Source organism: Sinocyclocheilus rhinocerous, unplaced genomic scaffold, assembly GCF_001515625.1.
Source record: "Sinocyclocheilus rhinocerous isolate Xijiao unplaced genomic scaffold, SAMN03320098_v1.1 scaffold76, whole genome shotgun sequence".
NCBI lineage: Eukaryota > Metazoa > Chordata > Actinopteri > Cypriniformes > Cyprinidae > Sinocyclocheilus > Sinocyclocheilus rhinocerous.
Genome location: NW_015632724.1, coordinates 1 through 20188, shown reverse-complemented (window position 1 = coordinate 20188; position 20188 = coordinate 1). Strand labels below are relative to the sequence as shown.

Genomic DNA, 20188 nt, shown 5'->3' with positions numbered 1-20188 from the left:
TGCTCAATGTGAAAGCACGCAGGTGATGGAGATTTACCGCTGATTACAGAACGGCTTTACTGACAAGATGCGCGTTAAATATCGCATGCGATTTATCGTGCAGCCCTAGTTTAAAGGCTGAAATGTGAAGTTTATCATTTTCTGAGAACCTGTATCTAAACTGGCTAAATCATGCTTTTTACAGTCATTTTAATTTAATTTGTGCAGGTCTTAAAAAAGGTCCTAAAAAGTCTTTAACATGAGCTTAAATATCTTGCAGATACCCTGGTCTGGCAAAAACCATCAATTCATGTGTTTAGGTATATAATTGTCCAGACCTCGGCTTGTGAGGAGGGTTCATTACTGGACCTCAAGCAATTTTAGATGAAAACCCCTAGTGTGAACTGTGCTCACAGTCCAGCACTTTGCAGCTGGATTGGTGTTTGCCAGAGAACACCAGATTTGGCAGGTCCACTAAATCTGGTGCCCTGTACTCTTCACAGATGAGAGTTAGAGATGTTCTGGGGAGAATTATTCTTGGAGCATCGCATAGACCTCCACGTGCTATAGCCAACTGTACCCTTACTAAAAAAGCAGGCAATGCAGGCTTCAATTGATCAAAGTGTGAGGGCAGCTTCCCCAGACCTGGTTTCAAAGTCAGCTGCTGCCCTGATTTGTACAGCCGCTACAGGGGAAACCGCTGTATTTCTGCCGCTCCTGTTGGCAGAGAATAAATGTGCATTTTCAATAAGCCCTTCTGCTGTTTTTGTTCAGACCAATGTGAAAATCAACCCATGTTTTTACGCAGCAAACACGCAAATGTGAATGAAATGAAAGTTGTAAATGTGAAATGGTGGATCGACAAGATAATGCATTATAAAAATGTAAACAATTAAAGACAGTAACATATATTTACATGTTATTTAATTAATATACTAATTGAAACTTCTGTATATACTCTTATTTATTTTATATACTTAGTTTTTTTATGTTAAATAGTTTCCATGGTCTATAAATTTAAATTTTTTAATTTTCCAAATTTACAGACCTGGGAACGTCACAAAAATTAACAAATTAAAAAAAGAGTGATGGACATTTATATAGTTCAAATTACATTTTACTTAGTCATATGTTAACTATTTACATAATTACATTACATTAATACTAGGGCTGCACGATAAATCGCATGCGATATTTAACGCGCATCTTGTCAGAAAACCGGTTCTGTAATCAGCGGTAAATCTCCATCACCTGCGTGCTTTCACATTGAGCAGCATTAACTACACAGAGCCGTTGTTCTCTGACGAGCTGCGCCAAAAATCGCACGAATATGAACGTGGTTTTGCGTAGCTCGTCAGAGAACAACGGCTCTGTGTAGTTAATGCTGCTCAATGTGAAAGCACGCAGGTGATGGAGATTTACCGCTGATTACAGAACGGCTTTACTGACAAGATGCGCGTTAAATATCGCATGCGATTTATCGTGCAGCCCTAGTTTAAAGGCTGAAATGTGAAGTTTATCATTTTCTGAGAACCTGTATCTAAACTGGCTAAATCATGCTTTTTACAGTCATTTTAATTTAATTTGTGCAGGTCTTAAAAAAGGTCCTAAAAAGTCTTTAACATGAGCTTAAATATCTTGCAGATACCCTGGTCTGGCAAAAACCATCAATTCATGTGTTTAGGTATATAATTGTCCAGACCTCGGCTTGTGAGGAGGGTTCATTACTGGACCTCAAGCAATTTTAGATGAAAACCCCTAGTGTGAACTGTGCTTACAGTCCAGCACTTTGCAGCTGGATTGGTGTTTGCCAGAGAACACCAGATTTGGCAGGTCCACTACATCTGGTGCCCTGTACTCTTCACAGATGAGAGTTAGAGATGTTCTGGGGAGAATTATTCTTGGAGCATCGCACAGACCTATAGCCAACTGTACCCTTACTAAAAAAGCAGGCAATGCAGGCTTCAATTGATCAAAGTGTGAGGGCAGCTTCCCCAGACCTGGATCCAATTGAGAACCTCTATGATGTTATGTATCAGAGCATCCGAAGCAGCCAAGTAGCACCACAGACTGTCCAGGAGCTCATTGATGCAATGGTGGCAACATACACTTTCAAGGTGGAGGGGAACAGCCTCCGCTCCAACCTCGCCTGCAGAAAGGAAAGCACAACACTGATCTGTCATCTCCGGGGTCTTCTTGGTGAGAAGAGCACCACTCAGCAAACAGATTCCACTTTAGGGCATAAGCCTGCCTAGTAGAGGGGGTTCTAGCCTGAGTGATAGTATCTATTACTGCCTGTGGTAAGCCACTTAAGTCTGACGTGTCCCATCCAGGAGCCACACGTGGAGGTTCCAGAGATCTGGACAGGTGCCAAATGGTGCCCTCATCCCTGAGAAAGGAGGTCCTTCCTCAAGAGAATCCGCCAGGGAGGGGCTGTCGCGAGGACCATCAGGTCCGAGAACCAGGTCCGAGTGGGCCGGTAGGGTGCAACCAACAAGACCTGCTCCACGTCCTCCTTGATCTTGCACAGAGTCTGTGCAAGGAGGCTCGCTGGGGGAAATGCATACTTGCACAGACCTCTGGGCCAGCTGTGTGCCAGTGCATCCATGCCAAGGGGGACCTCGGTCATGGAATAAAACAGCTGGCAATGTAAGGGTTGGCAGGAGGTGTGTGACGAAGCAGCGCATCCTGCAACCGCATCCTCTTGGCCTGTGGCCAAAGAAGGCGTCAAGACTGAACATAAGAAAGCATAATATTGCTCATTATCAGACCCTGACGTATCTGACACAGGGATTGAGAAAACGGCTTTTTTTGTGATGTTTTGGCTACTGCTGGTCATTGGGTCACCAGATGTAAGCCCCAGGCCCTCTTCCGGTGAGTCACCACCCTCTGGGGCAGTTCCCTCTGTCCCTGGGTCACCCATAAGTCTTCTATCTTCTTAGAAGACTTAGCGGTGCCCTGAGAATCGGGCTGTGTCACCATCCAACGGGACACAGGGGGATGCCCTCGGCAATGAGCAGGTGTAGAACCCAACCTTGGTGGCTTGGTGGCAGCTGAATCATGCCGAGGCAAGATGTGCTTTTTGGCCTCTGTCTGCTTCTGGACTGCCAAGAACTGCTGGGCAAAGTCCTCTACAGTGTTGCCGAAGAGGCCAGCCTGAGAGCTGGGAGCATCAAGAAAGCAAACTTTGTCTGCATCTCGCGTCTCAGCCAGGTTCAGCCAGAGATGGTGTTCCTGAACTACAAGCACAGACATCACCTGCCCGAGGGACCACACCATGACCTCATACAGCTTTTTTAGCACCTTGGCTTCATGGACCTGCAGGATCACCATATTTGATATACACACACTGTCATTCAAAAGTTTCATGTTTTTGTTCAATTAGGTTACTTTCTTTAATCAAAAATAGTAAAACACTGAAATATTGTGAAATTTTCTTTTAAATAACTGTTTTATATTTTAATATATTTAATTTTTTTTATTTATTACATTCCAAGCTCCATTATTCCAGTCTTCAGTCATGATCCTTCAGAAAATATTCTAATATGCTGATTGCTGTTCAAGGAATGTTTCTTATTGTTATCAATGTTTAATGAAAGTGCAAACTGTGATACAGTGTCTGCTTTAAGGATTCACAGATGAACAAAGGGTTTGAAGAACAGCATTTATTTGAAATAGAAATATTTTGTAATTTTATAAATGTCGTTTTAATCTATTTAATTCATTCTTGTGGAATAAAAGTATTAGTTTCTTTTTTTAAATAAAAACTATAGTGATTCCAGATTTTAATGCTACTGCATTTATGCATTTTCAGTTGTGGCCAAGCAGCATATGCAAATAGTTTTTGGGGCATAAAAGTAAATGTATTTGTCACCACCTAAAGAAGTAATGATTAAACTTAATTATGAAAAGGGCCAGTGAACAAATCTCGTTGGTGAACGAAATGAAAAGATCAGATCAAAATCCTCACCGACTAGCTGACTAGTACAAATTATCACTTTTCATGGGGCGTTATCCTGTATTTGATTGGCTGAAATGAGAAACGAGGACTGGAAACGGCCAATCACAAACAGACACAAAGCACAACACACACCTTCCGTCTTTTACCGCGCGAGAGCATTTTTATTTCTCACTCAAACAGTGCAATCGTGATCATTTGTGAAAAGATTTATTTCTAATGTACACTATTATAAAAAGTAGTTTGGAAGTTTACGTATTACTGTTTCTCCCATGTTTCATTCATTTTTACATGACTTGGCTCACACCACATTTAGTCCGTAGGGGTAATATGTGCCTCAATGTAATGTCCATATCATACATGTTACATATTTGCGCATGTTTTATTTATCACATACATGTTTTACATTTTACATACAATATGTATCATTGGGGTATTCATTTTTAATGTATAATGTCTATTATTAGATCAAATGAACGCACATGTCACCCTATATTGGTGAAATAAGTTTAATCCGCATAACCCGGAAGTTCTCTGAGCTTTTGGTGACGGTGCGTTAGGCGACATGGCTCATCTTTGTAAGTGGCATTTCTGCAAGTTTTTATGCTTTTGTTTGAGATTTTTGTTCATTTAATCATTGTAAGAGTAAACAGTGATGCGTTGCTGACATGTTTAGGCTGATGTTGGGAATGCAGTTTGTCACATTTTATCCGAACAGTTGTTTGCAGGCACCAGGCAATCAGTACCTGCATTTATTCTGATATGAGTGACTATGATATTAGATGTTTTCAGTAGTGTTGAGCGTAGTATTTATCCAGTGTCAGGTGAACATGTATAGTTTCGTTAAGTCATTATATTAGCAGTATGTTATAGCTTCTGTATTTGATAGCATTTGCATTGAACATGACAATTCTGGTGTTTATATCTAATATAAGGCCCTAAAGTTTCCCCTTTCCCCTCCCTCTCTCTCTCTCTCTCTCTCTCACTTCTGTTGTGAAGTTATATAAGGATTAATAAGGACACTTCAAGGTTTCAGCTGGGAATTTGTAATATTGTGATTATAGGCCTGGAAAAGTCATGGACAAGTTAAGCTCAACTGTAAAAAAATATTTAATCAGCTAGAAATTGCTCTTTGTAAGGGCAGTGTCTATAGAATGATTATTAAAAACATCCAATTTTCAGTATTTCCAATTGATTTCAAACAGCCCAGCTCTTTCCACACCCTCAAAATGCACATTATGCTTTCCTAGGAGTCAAACGCATCCCTTAAGTGTAATTACCTTAAGATACTTATGTGTCATCATATGAACTGTATTCTTTGTGTATGTACCCATTTGAAGGTTTGTTTAGCCTGTTGGTCCTGTCCATGGTTCTTGAGACCCAGGCCCTGACCCCAACCCATCATCTGACCACCACTGATGTGGCCAGACTTCAGGCTGTATTGAGCCAACCCTTCACTGACCTCAAGTCTGCTTATTACTCTGTTGTTGGACTTAGCAAGTTGGGAATCTTAGTTGCGGATGCAGATGTAAGAAAAAATATCTTTCATAATGGTGAAAGACATTATTTTAAAAAAAATAATTAATATTAGTGAGTCTTTATTATTGTCTCAAATTTTGTCTTATTTGTCTACCTCAGGAGACATGCCAGTTTATCAAGTCAAACCTGGATCCCTCTAGTGTGGAGTCACTCTTTTATGCCGCAGAAGCCAGCCAGGCTCTGTCTGGATGTGAGGTAAAATACATCTTCACTCTCCTTTTTGTCTTGATCACTGGTTGCATGTCAATCAGATCCCTAGCTCAGTAGTCAGGGCACTGACCTAGGAGTCAGCCAATTTAAGGGCTACCTCAATTGCAAATCCTTTCACTAGAATGCCAGGTTCCTTTACTAGTGTCCAAATTTGTGTATACAATATGCTGATTCTCGAGCTAGGGAGCTGATTGAGATGCACTGACTGTTCAAGTTGAATTGCTGTCATTTGATGTAGGGTTCTTTGTCTACCTTACTGTTTTGAAGCATTTGGAGCAGATTCAAAAAAAATGTTGGTGTCGCAATACATTTTTTTTTCATGCCTCCATATCCATAATTACTACAAAATTAACATTGAGTCAGGTCACCGTAGTTTCTATAGCACTGTATACAACACAGATTGTTTCAAAGCAGCTTCACAGTAATAAGAAAGAAAATAGCAGAATTAATTATGGAAACTTGGTTATGGAGGCTAATTAGATTCTACTGTAAAGCAGCTTTAAGAAGACAATAGTGTCATTTATTTAGCTCAAGTCAGTTCAGTGTTGGTTCAGAAGTGTAACATTCATCAATTTTTGAAACAAGTTCAATTCAGCTATTAGTAGTTGTACAAAAGGCAGTAATGTGGTTATTCAGCTTGAGTCAGTTCAGTGTTGGTTCAATTCATTTGGATAAAGTGTCGATGTTGCAAGATGTGATTCAGCTATTAAGCAGCTCTACAGAAGACAATAGTTAATTAATTCCGCTTAATTCAATTCATCTGGTCTGGATACAGGCTGGATCAAACTATGGTAACCTCAGGATAAGGATGAGACAGACAGACTAATATTAGCGTAGATGCCATTCTTCTTTTGATGTAACAAGTACACTGGGTGTTATGAGAAGTGTTCCCCATTCCGGTTGCCCTAATTAATGCAGCCTAACAGTCCTTTGATGGATTTGAATTATAGAAATGTGAAAAAGTGTTGTGTATTCTAGGTTAAAGAGATTACTCTTTAATGTACATTTAAGCTGTCAGAGTGTGTCTGCCTCCTGAACAGTGTTATGTAGACTGTTTCAAAGTTTAGGCACTAAAACTTTGGGACCGCAAGAAGCGTGAAGGACTATAATGTGACAGGAACTTACTCAAGTACTGAGAAGCTAAACTATTCAGGGATTTATATATGCAATCAGCAAAATTTTTAAATGTATACAATGCTTAATAGGGAGCCAATGCAGTGTTGACAGATAATACTTGATAATACTATATATATATATATATATATATATATAGAAACAAAGGCAAAAAAGAAAACTCTCTATTGCCCGTGCTTTAAAGAACAATGACATCAGAATATCAATGTTATAATAATAAAATTATATAGTATTATTATAAGTATTACTATTTTCTGTTAAACATAACGATATGTTAAAAGCACCCAAAAAGTTTTTTTTTGTATAATTAATTAGATATTTTTTTAAAGGGTTACTTAAGTAAAAAAATAAAGAAAATTCTGCCATCACTCACCCTCATGTTGTTCAAAACCCATTCATTTTCAAAACACAAATATCATCAATATATTTTTAATGAAACTGGAGACTTCTCTGTCTCTCCATTGAAAGTCCACGCAACCAAACTTTGGGGCTTCAAAATGTTTACATTGTAAACGTAACCCATAAGAATTGAAAAGTTTAATCTAAGTCTTCTGGCGACCGTTTTATGTGATAAACAGATGGATGGTCAGATGGAGCTCATCGAATATGGTAAACACAAAGCTCAACCATGCTTGCTTGCTTTGTTTTCGTGTGTCACGCAAGCATGTTCAAGCTTCCCCAAGAAGCAGTGAGGTTTGTTCCGGTGTCAGGCAAGTATAGTTGAGCCTCCGTGTTTACTATATTTAATGTGCTCTATGTAAGAGCATTGTTTATGTATGAATAAAAGCCTAAATTAAATGTTTATCATATTATATGAAGCAATTTTGTATCTTCAGAAGAATAATTAAACTGCTTTATTCATGTGGATTAGTTTTACAATGTCTTTTTAAAGCAATAAGCCCCAAGAAGCCGTGGTTTACAGTGAATTTATAACAGCTAAGGGGTGTTGTTAGACATGACGCGAAGCGGAGTACCTAAAACCCCCTTAGCTGTTATAAATTCACTGTAAACCCTTCACGGGGCTTATTGCTTTTATAAAACGGTTATTCCATATACGTAAGGTTTCACAGAATAAAATGGCAAATAAGGTGTAATGATATAAATAAAAACAGTATTCTTCCACCAAACAATTTTCAGCAATTTTGTAGTTCCTTAGAAACAGTTGTGGTTCCAACCATAGACATAATAAATACCTAGACACCTCATTTGCCGCTTTGAGCCGTTGCTGCGATACGTCAATGCGTCCGCCATGTTTGTGAGGGCAAGACTGCTTTAAAATTAAATGGAGGTAAACGGGGGAGGAGCTGCGTTTTTTTTCTGGATAAAAACACGATAACGTTTACATTTATCAACCGATTTCAGAGGTTTGTGATCTACATGGAGTTAAAAATAACTCTGCCTCCAGTTATTTAGCTAGGTTTGGAAAATTATTAATTTTCGTAAGAAATTGTGAAAGCTCACACTTGTCTCACTTGTTGATTTGGTTGATTTGTTCGGTTTACAATTCTAATGTTAATGTAGTATAATTGTGACATATACATGGCAGACTAATTCTCCACCGCTTCCCTCAAGATTTTCCTATATTTTATTCAATTAATGAGTAAAATAATGTAAACAACTTGACAATGCTTGACATTTTGCTCTACAATGCAAATTACACACACCCATGCAGAAAACACACATTTTGATAAAGTCGGGGAAGAGAGAGAGAGAGAAAGAGTGTGTGGTTTGAATATGACCAGGGTAATTCTGGCCATTCATTCAGGGCTATTCTGGGTTTTAACTAGTACAAATACAACATTAGGCTGTGGAAGTATAGCCTACTCTCTTGGAAAAGCAGAGAACAGGCTTTCTTCAGCTTTCCTTAAAGGGGTCATATGATGCGATTTCAATTTTTCCTTTCTCTTTGGAGTGTTACAAGCTCTTGGTGCATAATGAAGATCTGTAAAGTTGCAAAGACTAAAGTCTCAAATCCAAAGAGATGTCTGAATACTTTCCGTACCCACTGTATATATATATATATATATATGTATGTATAATAATAAAAAATCCTCTGAATCAATCTCATCTCAAGGTACACATTTTATTTAAGTTTTCAGTTCTAGCTTTCCCTAGGAATAGAGTGGTTTAGTTGTGATGACAAAACGTGACTAATAAAGACTAATTCTCCACCGCTTCCCTCAAGATTTTCCTATATTTTATTCAATTAATGAGTAAAATAATGTAAACAACTTGACAATGCTTGACATTTTGCTCTACAATGCAAATTACACACACCCATGCAGAAAACACACATTTTGATGGAGGGGGAGAGGTTTGAATACGACCAGGGTAATTCTGCCCAGGTGAAAAATAAATATATTTAAATTGTGCTTTTTCAGACATACTTACTATATTTAAATTATACTATACTAAGTGACAGGGTTTTTAAGGCTTGCGTTGTCCTGTTTGCAATTGGCTAAAAAGGAAAAATATATATATATAATAAGTCCACAGATTTATGATAAGCTATGAAATCCTTATAATCAAGTGATGATAAACTTACTCTTTGTAAATAAGTAACGTTAGTGAAATTAAAGAGAGATGATTTAGCTCCATCCCTAATCCTGACAGTCTGGCATTGTCTTGTCAAAGTGCTCACTGTATTGTGCTCATAACGCAATTTACTTTATGATATAAACTACAATATAAAGTTAAAACTGAATAAGAATTCATTTAAACTTTGATTTCATATTGTCTTAGCTTTCACAGCTTACTAGCGACATCACTAGCTATTAATAGTCTGACACTGGTGGCTAATTAAGCTGTCAACATAATGCTAAAAATGACCAAAAAACACACAGAAACAACTGTTCAGTCTTACCTGTGAAAGATAATACCCCGAGATCTGTTTTTATTATTGTGCGACGGTTTGTAGATGCCCAAGCTAATACCGAGTCAGGTATGTTTTCGCCTGTCCCAATATGAGAGTTATGGAGAGTTGCCCGCACCAATATGGCAGTGACGTTGACGTGCGGTCGAGCGGCCAATGAGGCGTCTAGGTATTTATTATGTCTATGGTTCCAACAAAGTAGTTGCCGAGCAACACACAGAAGTAAACAAAGGTGTATGTTTGTAGAGTAATTTACAACAGCTTCGAACGCGGCTCAACCAATCAGAATCAAGGACCGGAACTATCCGTTTTATAATGTACTTTTTACTACATGGAAGTTTTGGTTGTTTGGGCTTTCAGTGGATGAACAAAAAGGATAAGAAAATATTAAAAATATCTTCATTACTATTCCGAAATTGAATGAAAGTCTTAAGGGTTTGGAACGACATGAAGTTGAGTAAATGGTAACAGATCTTTCATTTTAGGGTGAACTAAGCCTTTAAGTTAAAAGACCTTTCTTTGCTCAACCTCCTGAAAAAACCTGTTTAAACATGGTTTGGTGGACTTGGCTAGTTTAAGCTAGTCTCCTTGGCCAAGCTGATGTTTCGCTGGGCGGCCAAAAAGTCACTTTGAAATAATGCGTCACATTGCACACAGTAATTTTCACTAGCAAATCCACAAATTGATGCTGTATTTTGATCCTGACAGATTCCTGTGTCAAATGACACTCGTGATTTGCTTTTGGCCACTGTCAGTGAGGACTCCACTGCCTCTCAGATCCATCAGTCTGTGAGTGCTCTCAGCTCTCTTGGGTTGCCTCTGGCCTCACAGGAAGTGGTCAGTGCCCTGAAAGCTCGCATCTCCAAAGAGGATAATGTCTTGACGTAAGTACATTTCCTTACGTTGTTTTGACTTGAGGCTTGCTTTGTGGTATCTTTTTATTTAGTTTGATTTTGAGACCTAACTCTGATTTTCTCTTCTCCTGTCAGAATCATTTTGGCACTACAGACTGCGTCCCGTCTCTCTCAGCAAGCTGAACTTGGAGATATCCTGGAGGAGATTGAGGTGAGAGTTTAGTATGTCACTTCAGATTTATTAGCCACAGAACAGTCAACTGTAAGCCTAGACCAGACTACTGAAATTAAAAAACTTAGGGAAACGTTGCTATATGGTCATAAAAGTAGATTTTCTGTAAAATATGATTTTCTTTTCTATTTAAATGCACATTTCTTTTAGAAATTGATAATTTATATACTCGATCTTCACAAAATTATGTGAATGCACAAGTTACGTGCTAGTCAGAACGTGTAACTCCCATTGTGAATGCTCTCTTCCTGTAGGATCACACTGAAACGACATGGTGCAAAAGCACAAAAAAAAGCACTATTCTATTAAAATAGTTTGCTAATTATAATGTAACGTACATATCCTGGGACAGCTTGGTGTTGCACATCTTGCACTTAATTGCACAACTGCATTTTCTTCATTATCATGTGATTCGTCCCTGCATTTTTTTGACGCCATAACAAGAAATCATTTTAAATTGAAACATACTGTTGAAGAAAATTATGAGAAAAAAACACTGCTAGGTCATTAATAATATCATCAATATTTTTAAAAAGAAACATCTAAATAGAATATGATGTTGCTGTTTGAGCTGTGCTGAGGCTGACAAGTGAATGAACTAGGGGTCGACCGATATGTGTTTTTCAAGACCGATGCCGATTATTACAGATCAAGTAGACTGATAACCGATATTTTAAACCGATATATATGTCTGGTGATTCGTTTGAACAGCTGATTCATTCAGAGCAAGTGACTGTCTTTATGAATGGGTAATCATGAATCACTGACGTTCAAAAACGCACTTTCATTCATGAATGAAACACCTCTGCTGTTACTTTATTTGGAACTATTTGCGTTGATGATTTGTTTCAAAATCAGGCAGTACTTGTTTATTGAACTGTTGTATTAAATCAATATCACATTTGCAAACTCCTTTAATAATTATTAAAAGCTGTCACTCTCCTTATCGCGATCTGTGGGCGCACAGAAAATGAGAGCGAGTGAGTTCTCAATGCCGGCAGAACAACAACAATGTGCTACATGTTTCTTTTCCCCTCATTTTTTCCAATTGACGGAAATCCGTCGTAGCGATGGAAAAATTTCATCCCTGAGTAGTATTATGTATATCATACTGCATTTCTTTAAGCTAACCTGAACCTATATTTTGACGGGTTGCCATGAGGGACTTGTTTCTGTAGTCTATGTAAATGATATGAAGATAGTTTTACTCCAATGAAACTGTCAAATGCTCATGAAGTGACTCTCAGAGGGAGTCAGAGCAGTTCTGGAGATGTTGTTCATGTATTTATGTCCTCATGTAGTGATACGACAGAAGCTGAAATCACCGCGAACGTCGCACACTTTGTGTAGAAAACAACACCGCGCGTCTGTGCCATTTACATACACAGAGACACGAAGAACATGCTGGATTCATATTTAAATAGTATTTTTGCGGCTTAATATTTACATATTCTAGTCCATATTGCGACTCTATTTAAGTGTACTGACCTACTTTTGATTAATTCATCCACACTGACAAATTCCGTGACATTCCGCGTCATATACAGTAAATTCCATTTATATGACTGGGTTCCGCGATTCCGTCAGTTTTTTCTGCTTCGCGGAAATCAGAGATAATATTGAGGTGTTTTGCAACTTCAGTGTAACGTTAGTGGATTGTGATTTATTGCAACTTAAGCAACGTCTGCTGCTGCCTTACCTTAAGAGACAACTGATGCGTGATCACTGAAGCAGCTCCAGTTAGCAAGCGCTTTCAGAGTGAGAGTGAATTCCGCATTGATTGGTCGGACTCGTGACTCCCAACAAATCAGATGGGCGGTGGGCGGAGATTGCTTTAGGCCACAGAGTGGTGAGTTCTGACGGGCTGCATCAGAGCCAAATAGCGCGTTTCAAAAGTAAGTTATTTTATCAGCGAATCGGTTTTGAAAATGACCGATACCGATAATCATAAAAATGCTTAATATCGGCGCAGATAATCGGCCAGGCCGATAATCGGTCGACCCCTAGAATGAACACCAGTAAATTAAGTACTTTGGTAGCACAGCTGATTATTTAACTTAACCAAATGTGTCCTGCATAGGATTAATCAGATATATACAACATAAACCTAAAATTACAACTTAAATTTGCACAAAATCTCACATGCTACAATACAGGTGCACAAAGAATTTACAACATAGATTATATTACAACACTGTTTTCATTTATAATTTTTATTATCAAGTGATTCCTTGCATCACTGTGCACTTTCAGAGCCTTACTTTCACTTTGATACTCAGGTCTTGATGGTATGCTGTCCCATCGCTAACCTATCAGGCCAAATGATCATTGTTTACATGATCAATTATCAATGTCACGTTTGAGTACTCAAATATATTTGGATTATATTTACATTTAGTCATTTATCCAAAGCGACTTACGAATAAGGGCAATAGAAGCAATCAAAGCAAAAGAGCAATAATATGTAAGAGCTGTGACAGGTCTCGGTTAGTCTAACGCAGTACACGTAGCAAGGTTTTTATATATATGTATATACAGTGCTGCTTGAAAGTTTGTGAACCTTTACAATTTCTGCATGAATATGACACAATTCATCATCAGATTTTCGCACAAGTCCTGAAAGTAGACAAAGAGAACCCAATCAACCAAATGAGACAAAAATGTTTTCGTTGTCATTTATTTATTGAGAATGTGCATGGTGCATCCAAAAAGAACATTGCTGCCAGTCTGCAGTTTGCTAAAGATCATGCGGACAAGCCAGAGGAATACTGGAGAAATGGTGTGTGGACAGATGAGACCAAAATAGAATTTTTTGGTTTATATGAGAAGTGTTCTGTTTGGAGAAAAGAACATATTGCATTACAACATAAGAACCTCATCCCATCTGCGAAACATGGTGGTGGTAGTATCATGGTTTAGGCCTGTTTTGCTGCATCTGGGCCAGGACGACTTACTCTTATTGATGGAAGAATGAATTCTGAATTATTCCAGCATATTCTAAAGGAAAATGTCAGGACATCTGTCCGAGAACTGAGTCTCAAGAGAAACTGGGCCATGCAGCAAGGCAACGACCCCAAGCACACAAGTCATTTTACCAAAGGATGGTTAAAGAAAGACAAAGTTAATGTTTTGGAATGACTGAGTCAGAGTCTGGACCTTAATTCAATTGAAATGTTGTGGAAGGAGCTGAAGCAAGCAGTTCATAGGAGGAAACCCATAACATCACAGAGTTGAAGTGGTTCTGTACTGAGGAATGAGCTAAAACTAATACAAGCCGTTGTGCAGGACTGATCAGCAGTTACAAGAAACTTTACCTGCAGTTACTGCTGCAAAATTGGGTCACACCAGACAAGATTCACATACTTTTGCACCGCACAGAAATGTTACACTGGGTCATTTTTCTCAATACATTTCTCAAGAAAATATTTTTGTCTCATTTGTTTGATTGGGTTCTCTTTGTCTACTTTCAGGACTTGTGCGAAAATCTGATGATGAATTGGGTCATATTTATGCAGAAATATAGAAAATTGTAAAGGGTTCACAATTTTTTTTTAATAAATAAAAAAAAAACAAGTTGAAAGAATAAAAAAAGAATAGAGAACGCTAGTGTTAGAGGGTCTTTTTTTTTTTTTTTTTTTATGATTATGCTTGTTTTTCATTTGTTTTAAGCTAAACAAATTCATGAAAGTCTCCAAGATTATACTGTATTTAAGAAAGAGTATTGAAGACTCATTTGTCAAGTGTCTTTTTTTCTAGGATTAATTGGTGGACTTGAAGGTAAAGGCAAGCATCACAATTACTTTTATTTAAGGGTTAGAGGGTCTTTTTTTTTTTTTTTTTAAATGAAAAGAAAATAAGTAGATAAGTAGATGAAATAGAAATAGGGTAACACTTTATTTTTTGTACTTAAAATTATAATAACAATGAATTATGCATAATTACATGCAAGTAACCCTAAACCAAACCCAAATCCTAACCCTGATCTTATAGTAAGTACATGTAGTTAATTAATATTACTCAGTACTTATGTGTATAATTACACTGTAACAAGAGCACCTTAAATTAAAGTGTAACCAGAAATAGGATAGAGAGTGCTAGTGTTATTGGGTCAAGTGTGGATGGAAGAGATGTTTTAACCGTTTCATGAAGATGGCTAAGTGCTCAGCTGTTCGGATTGAGTTGGGCAGGTCGTTCCACCAGCAAGTACCGCCACTATTTACAATGTAATTCAGTTAGTATAACAATTTGACTTTCCGTAGGCTATTTTAGGGTAGTGAATTAATCTGAACAATTAATGTTATTTTTTTAATTAATGTATATTTTAATTGATTGTTACTAACTGCTTATGGGTAAATCTCACACATGTCCAGGGTCATGTTTCATACCAGTTAAAAAAAATAGAAATAATATTCATTTGCTACAATTATATGTGCAAAATACGAAGAAAAAAAATCTTAATGGTCCTATAATAAGTAACATAAGTGTTGTTATTAACAGTCAACTGAAGACAAATCTACTTTGCACTGTGTTTCAAACTTTTCTGATTGGTCACATTTGCTGTGTACCAGAAAACAGCTTTTTATTTAATTATTTTTTGGAATTCTAGTATGATTTGTATATTTTTCTTCATTGTAGGATCTCGCTGCCCGTTTAGATGATCTGAGTGGAGTGTATCTTCAGTTTGAGGAGGGGCTGGAGGCCACAGCACTGTTTGTTTCTGCTGCGTATGCCCTGTCCGATCATGTGGACATGGAGCCCCCCCTGAAAGAGGTTCACAGTTTAGCCCACTCAAAATAAAGCTGTAACTATGTACAGCAAATACTTTCTGTAAGTGTTTGAAGTGCTGTCTCAAGATAAATGGCTCCTCCACTTGTCCATCACAGGATCAGGTAATCCAGCTAGTGAACTCCATCTTCAGTAAGAAGTCTTGGGACTCTCTGTCAGAGGCATTCAGTGTGGCTAGTGCAGCTGAATCACTTTCCAACAATCGCTTCCATGTGCCCGTCATTGTCAGTGCCCAGGGCCCTGCTGCTATATCCCACAGCCAGCCCTTCCTCCGGGTAGGCCTCAGTTTTGAGTGTGTAATCTATCTATCTATCTATCTATCTATCTATCTATCTATCTCTCTCTCTCTCTCTCTCTCTCTCTCTCTCTCTATCTATCTATCTCTATCTCTCTATATCTATATATTTATATTTATTATATTTAGTTTGTTTCATTGTTTTGTTCTTTTGTTTACTCAACTGTAATGATCTGTAATGTCTGTGTTTGTTACTGCAGCTTCAGGTGACGGATGTCCTTTGCCAGCCCCTCAGTTCAGCAAGTGTGCTGGTGGAGTCAGCCAGTACTAGTTCATCAAAATCTGCCATCCTAAGCCAGGCACCATTCACCCTCAGAGAGTATGTGCATTGCAGTTGACGACTTTAAAATAATGGATAATGCCATTTGCCATACAAATTTTGAAACTGCAGAAAAAACGAACATGCTACTAAACATACTTCATTAAAAAAGTTAAAGAGTTAGTTTGCCCAAAAATGTACTCATCCTCATGCCTTTCCAAACCCATAAGTTTTCATTCATCTTCGGAACACAAATCAACTTTTTTTTTTGTATTCTCTTTATTTTTGACCATCCATTGAATACGCAATCAGTTTTCAAGCTTTAAAATGTACATAATAACATTTGAAAAATAATCCATATAAATCAGGTGGTTTGATCTAATTCTTCTGAAAAAAGACACAATCACTTTATATCAGGGATCCTCAAATCTGGCCCGCGAGATCCACTTTCCTGCAGAGTTTAGCTCTAACCCTAATCAAACACACCTGAGCATGCTAATCAATGTCTTCAGGATCATTAGAAAATCACAGGTAGGTGAGTTTGATCAGGGTTGGAGCTAAACTCTGCAGCGCATTGGCCCTCCAGGGCAAGATTTGAGGAACCCTGCTTTATATGATGAACATATTTAATTTAGGCTTTTATTCATATATAAACATTAATCATCACACATAGATAGAGCACATTAAATATGTTAAACGACAGTTCAAACGTGCATGCTTGACCAGCAAGAACCAATGAGTTTTATTCTTGCGCGTCAATCACGTACGTTTGAGTTTATGAGTTTATCTATAATCCATACGTGAGTTCACACTTGTAGTTTGGTTCATTTGGTCCGGACCAAAAAGGAAAATGATACATTTGGTCCTGGTCCGCTTAGCGTTCACATTGGCATTTTTGACAGCGAACCTAAAGACACCGAACCTAACGGCATAGTGATACGTTCACAACCTGATTGGTCGGCTTGAATGGCGTATATATCGTGACTGAACTCACCGAACACCCCAAACAAAAGGTGCGTTAGACTTAAAGCAGCGCTGCGGGTGTATGATATCAAAGCACCCATTAACTGATCGGTCCGCTCAGCGCCGCTTTCAGGCGAACACACCTATTGCCGTCTGCTGGACTAAACGCGCTTATTCTTGTGTGTACATATAATTTTATTTTCACCACCTGCAAACTCACAAGGAGCTCATAAAAGGCACTTTACCTCATCGTTGCTCCACCTCTGCTCATTTTGTTTTGGTTACACCGCGTCGTCAAATCATGTCGCATAGCGTCGCATCTTGTCATTACTTCCTGTTTTTGGTTCGTTCAGAAGTATTTGGTCCGTGTTGCGTTCATATATCATTCGAACTGCACCAGAGTTCATTTGGAAGCAGACCGAGACCCATCTTTTCAGCGGTCTCGGGGTGTATTCACACCAGGAAAGTCCGCTAGTTCACTTGCATCCAGCGATATCGTCGACTTGATTGCACAGACACTTTTTAAACTGAACTGAGCTGGATGATGACATCACTGAATTCAATGATGAACTGCCTTTAACTGAAAATTGAGTGTTTACTATTATCATTTAGCATTATTGACACAATATTTTCCTAATTAATGCTGTACAGTTGCTTTGACACAATCTGTATTGTTAAAAGCGCTATATAAATAAAGGTGACTTGACTTGACTTGCTTTGGTCCGGACCAAATACAATGTTGATTTTTTTTTGTTTGGTGTGGTTCGCTTTCACACTGCCCTTTTTGCAAGTGAACCAAAAATTGTAAACAAAACCAAACGTGTGCTAAAGGTCATCCATTAATTTGACAGAAATTCTCAAGCATACCAGAGTTTGTTTGGAACCGGACCAAGACAGAAATTCTCAAGCGTACCAGAGTTTGTTTGGAACCGGACCGAGACAGAAATTCTCAAGCGTAACAGAGTTTGTTTGGAACCGGACCGAGACAGAAATTCTCAACCGTACCAGAGTTCGTTTGGAACCGGACCGAGACAGAAATTCTCAAGTGTACCAGAGTTCGTTTGGAACCGGACCGAGACCACCTCTTCAGCTGGGTCTCGGTGCGGTTGTTTGGTCCATCTGAGTGCTGTATTCACACCTGTCCAAAAGATCCGCACCAAGGGGGGAAACGAACTTGAGTTCGATTCAATCGAACCAAACAAGACAGGTGTGAATACACCATCGGTCCGCTTGTTTGGTGCGCACCAGGGTTCGGATGGCAGCGTTCACACATGCTCAAATGAATCGCACTAACAGAGCAATCGCACCAGGGTTTGTTTTAATCGAGCCAAACATGACAAGTGTGAAAATCTATCCCTTTATGTAGTGTGCACAGTGCTTTAATATTTTATTATTGAATATTTTACTCCGTAAAAGAGTTCCAAACTCTGGATAAGTAACATAATATGCCTGACAACATTGATAATTTAATTTGGAAATATTTCCTGTGTTTTAAAGACTGTCCTTTGTTTCACAGTGAGGTTTTTGAGCTGAATTTCATGGCCAGCCAACCAGCGAGTGGCTACTATCAGTTCTCTGTTGCCATTGCTGGTGACAGCCGATTTGTTGCCAACCATGTTGAGGTACTTAACTGAATCTTTGAAATGTGCTAGGAAAATCAAAAGTTTAGTTGTTTGTATCTGTTCTGTATCTTATGTGTCGTGCCTTGTCGTGACCTCAATGTGTTGACCTCAGCGTTTAACTCTTTAATTGTTGCAATGAACTGTGATTCATTTCCTCATTCACTCAACATTCACGTTTAATTGGTCTAGAGTGTGTTCATTCACATTGTAGCTATGTAAAGAATAATTGCTCTGACTGTTCAGTGTACAATTATAAGGTCAAGAGCATGTCACATTTGCTGTGGAGAAGTCATTGGCCTCTTTCACTGAACAAAGTAAAAAAAAAAGGCACAATTACTGTGATTGCTGTAGTTTTTTCTTTCTTCCAGCATATTCACACTTACGAGTGTCCATTTTAATGGATTGAAATAATTTATTGTATTGTGATTTTAAAGCCTTAGATTGAAACTTGTTCGATTTACTTTCTCAGCTCAAGGTAAAGGTCTCTACCCGAGTTGCCATCAACAACATGGATTTGTCTGTCGTGGACAAGGACCAGAGCATTGGCCCCAAAACTACCAGGTAAGATTAGCTTTTATCAAGCTCTATTTGATGAATTTTCATTTTATTATATAATTGAGCCAGCATATGTTTGATCTCTGTCTTTCAGAGTAGAATATCCAACTAAAGCCAAAGCATCTTTTATGGCAGACAGCCATCAAAACTTTGCCATGACGTTCCAGTTAGTTGATGAGACCACAGGAGTGGAGCTCACCCCCCACCAGGTGATTATCCCATCCAAAATGCTTTTCTTTTATGCATAAAGCATGACAAGTGAATACATTCTGCCTTCATTTTATAGTCTTATGTTTTTGCCTTCATTAGAGAGACAAGCCTTTTTGTGAGGTTTTGATTCTTAAAACTGTCATTGATTAAGCCCATGTCATCAAAGTCTCACTTCAAGCAAATGCACTGTTCAAAAACATTTGAATGAACTGATTCAAGTCATTGCTTTCAGACCTTTGTGAGGTTACACAACCAGAAGACAGGTCAGGAGGTCGTGTTTGTGGCTGAACCCGACAGTAAGAATTTGTATAAGTTTGAGCTGGACACAACTGAGAGAAAGACAGAGTTTGACTCCATCTCTGGCACCTATGCTCTTTACTTGATGATGGGAGACGCTACGCTGGAGAACCCCATTTTGTGGAACGTGGTAAGGCAGTTATTTTCATTAGAGAACTCTGGTTTTGTCTTTTTTCTGACATGTTTGTTAATGTTGAATTGTCATTGTCCTTACAAAAAGACATGGATTTAGTCTTTATTAGACTTAATTTTTCTCAAAGGCTGACGTTGTGCTGAAGTTCTTAGATGAAGAGGCACCTTCAACAATTCAGGCTAAAACTTTGTACACACCCAAACCAGAAATCCAGGTAAGCGCAGTGGTACGCAGGGACAACAGGATATTATTTATATATATATATATATATATATATATATATATGTATAT

General features: G+C 38.3%; 1 protein-coding gene across 1 annotated transcript; it reads left to right on the top strand.

Moving 5' to 3' along the window:
* Window positions 1-4421: 4421 nt before the first annotated feature.
* LOC107742905 (dolichyl-diphosphooligosaccharide--protein glycosyltransferase subunit 2-like) lies at window positions 4422-20141 on the top strand (the record flags this gene model as incomplete). Its single annotated transcript, XM_016555986.1, has 13 exons — window positions 4422-4515; window positions 5278-5465; window positions 5576-5671; window positions 10401-10576; window positions 10682-10757; window positions 15414-15548; window positions 15662-15838; window positions 16059-16177; window positions 18597-18702; window positions 19172-19263; window positions 19352-19466; window positions 19700-19894; window positions 20025-20141. Coding segments are annotated over exons 1-13 (1605 nt in total), but the record flags the coding sequence as incomplete, so codon positions are not given.
* Between the last annotated feature and the right edge of the window lie 47 nt (window positions 20142-20188).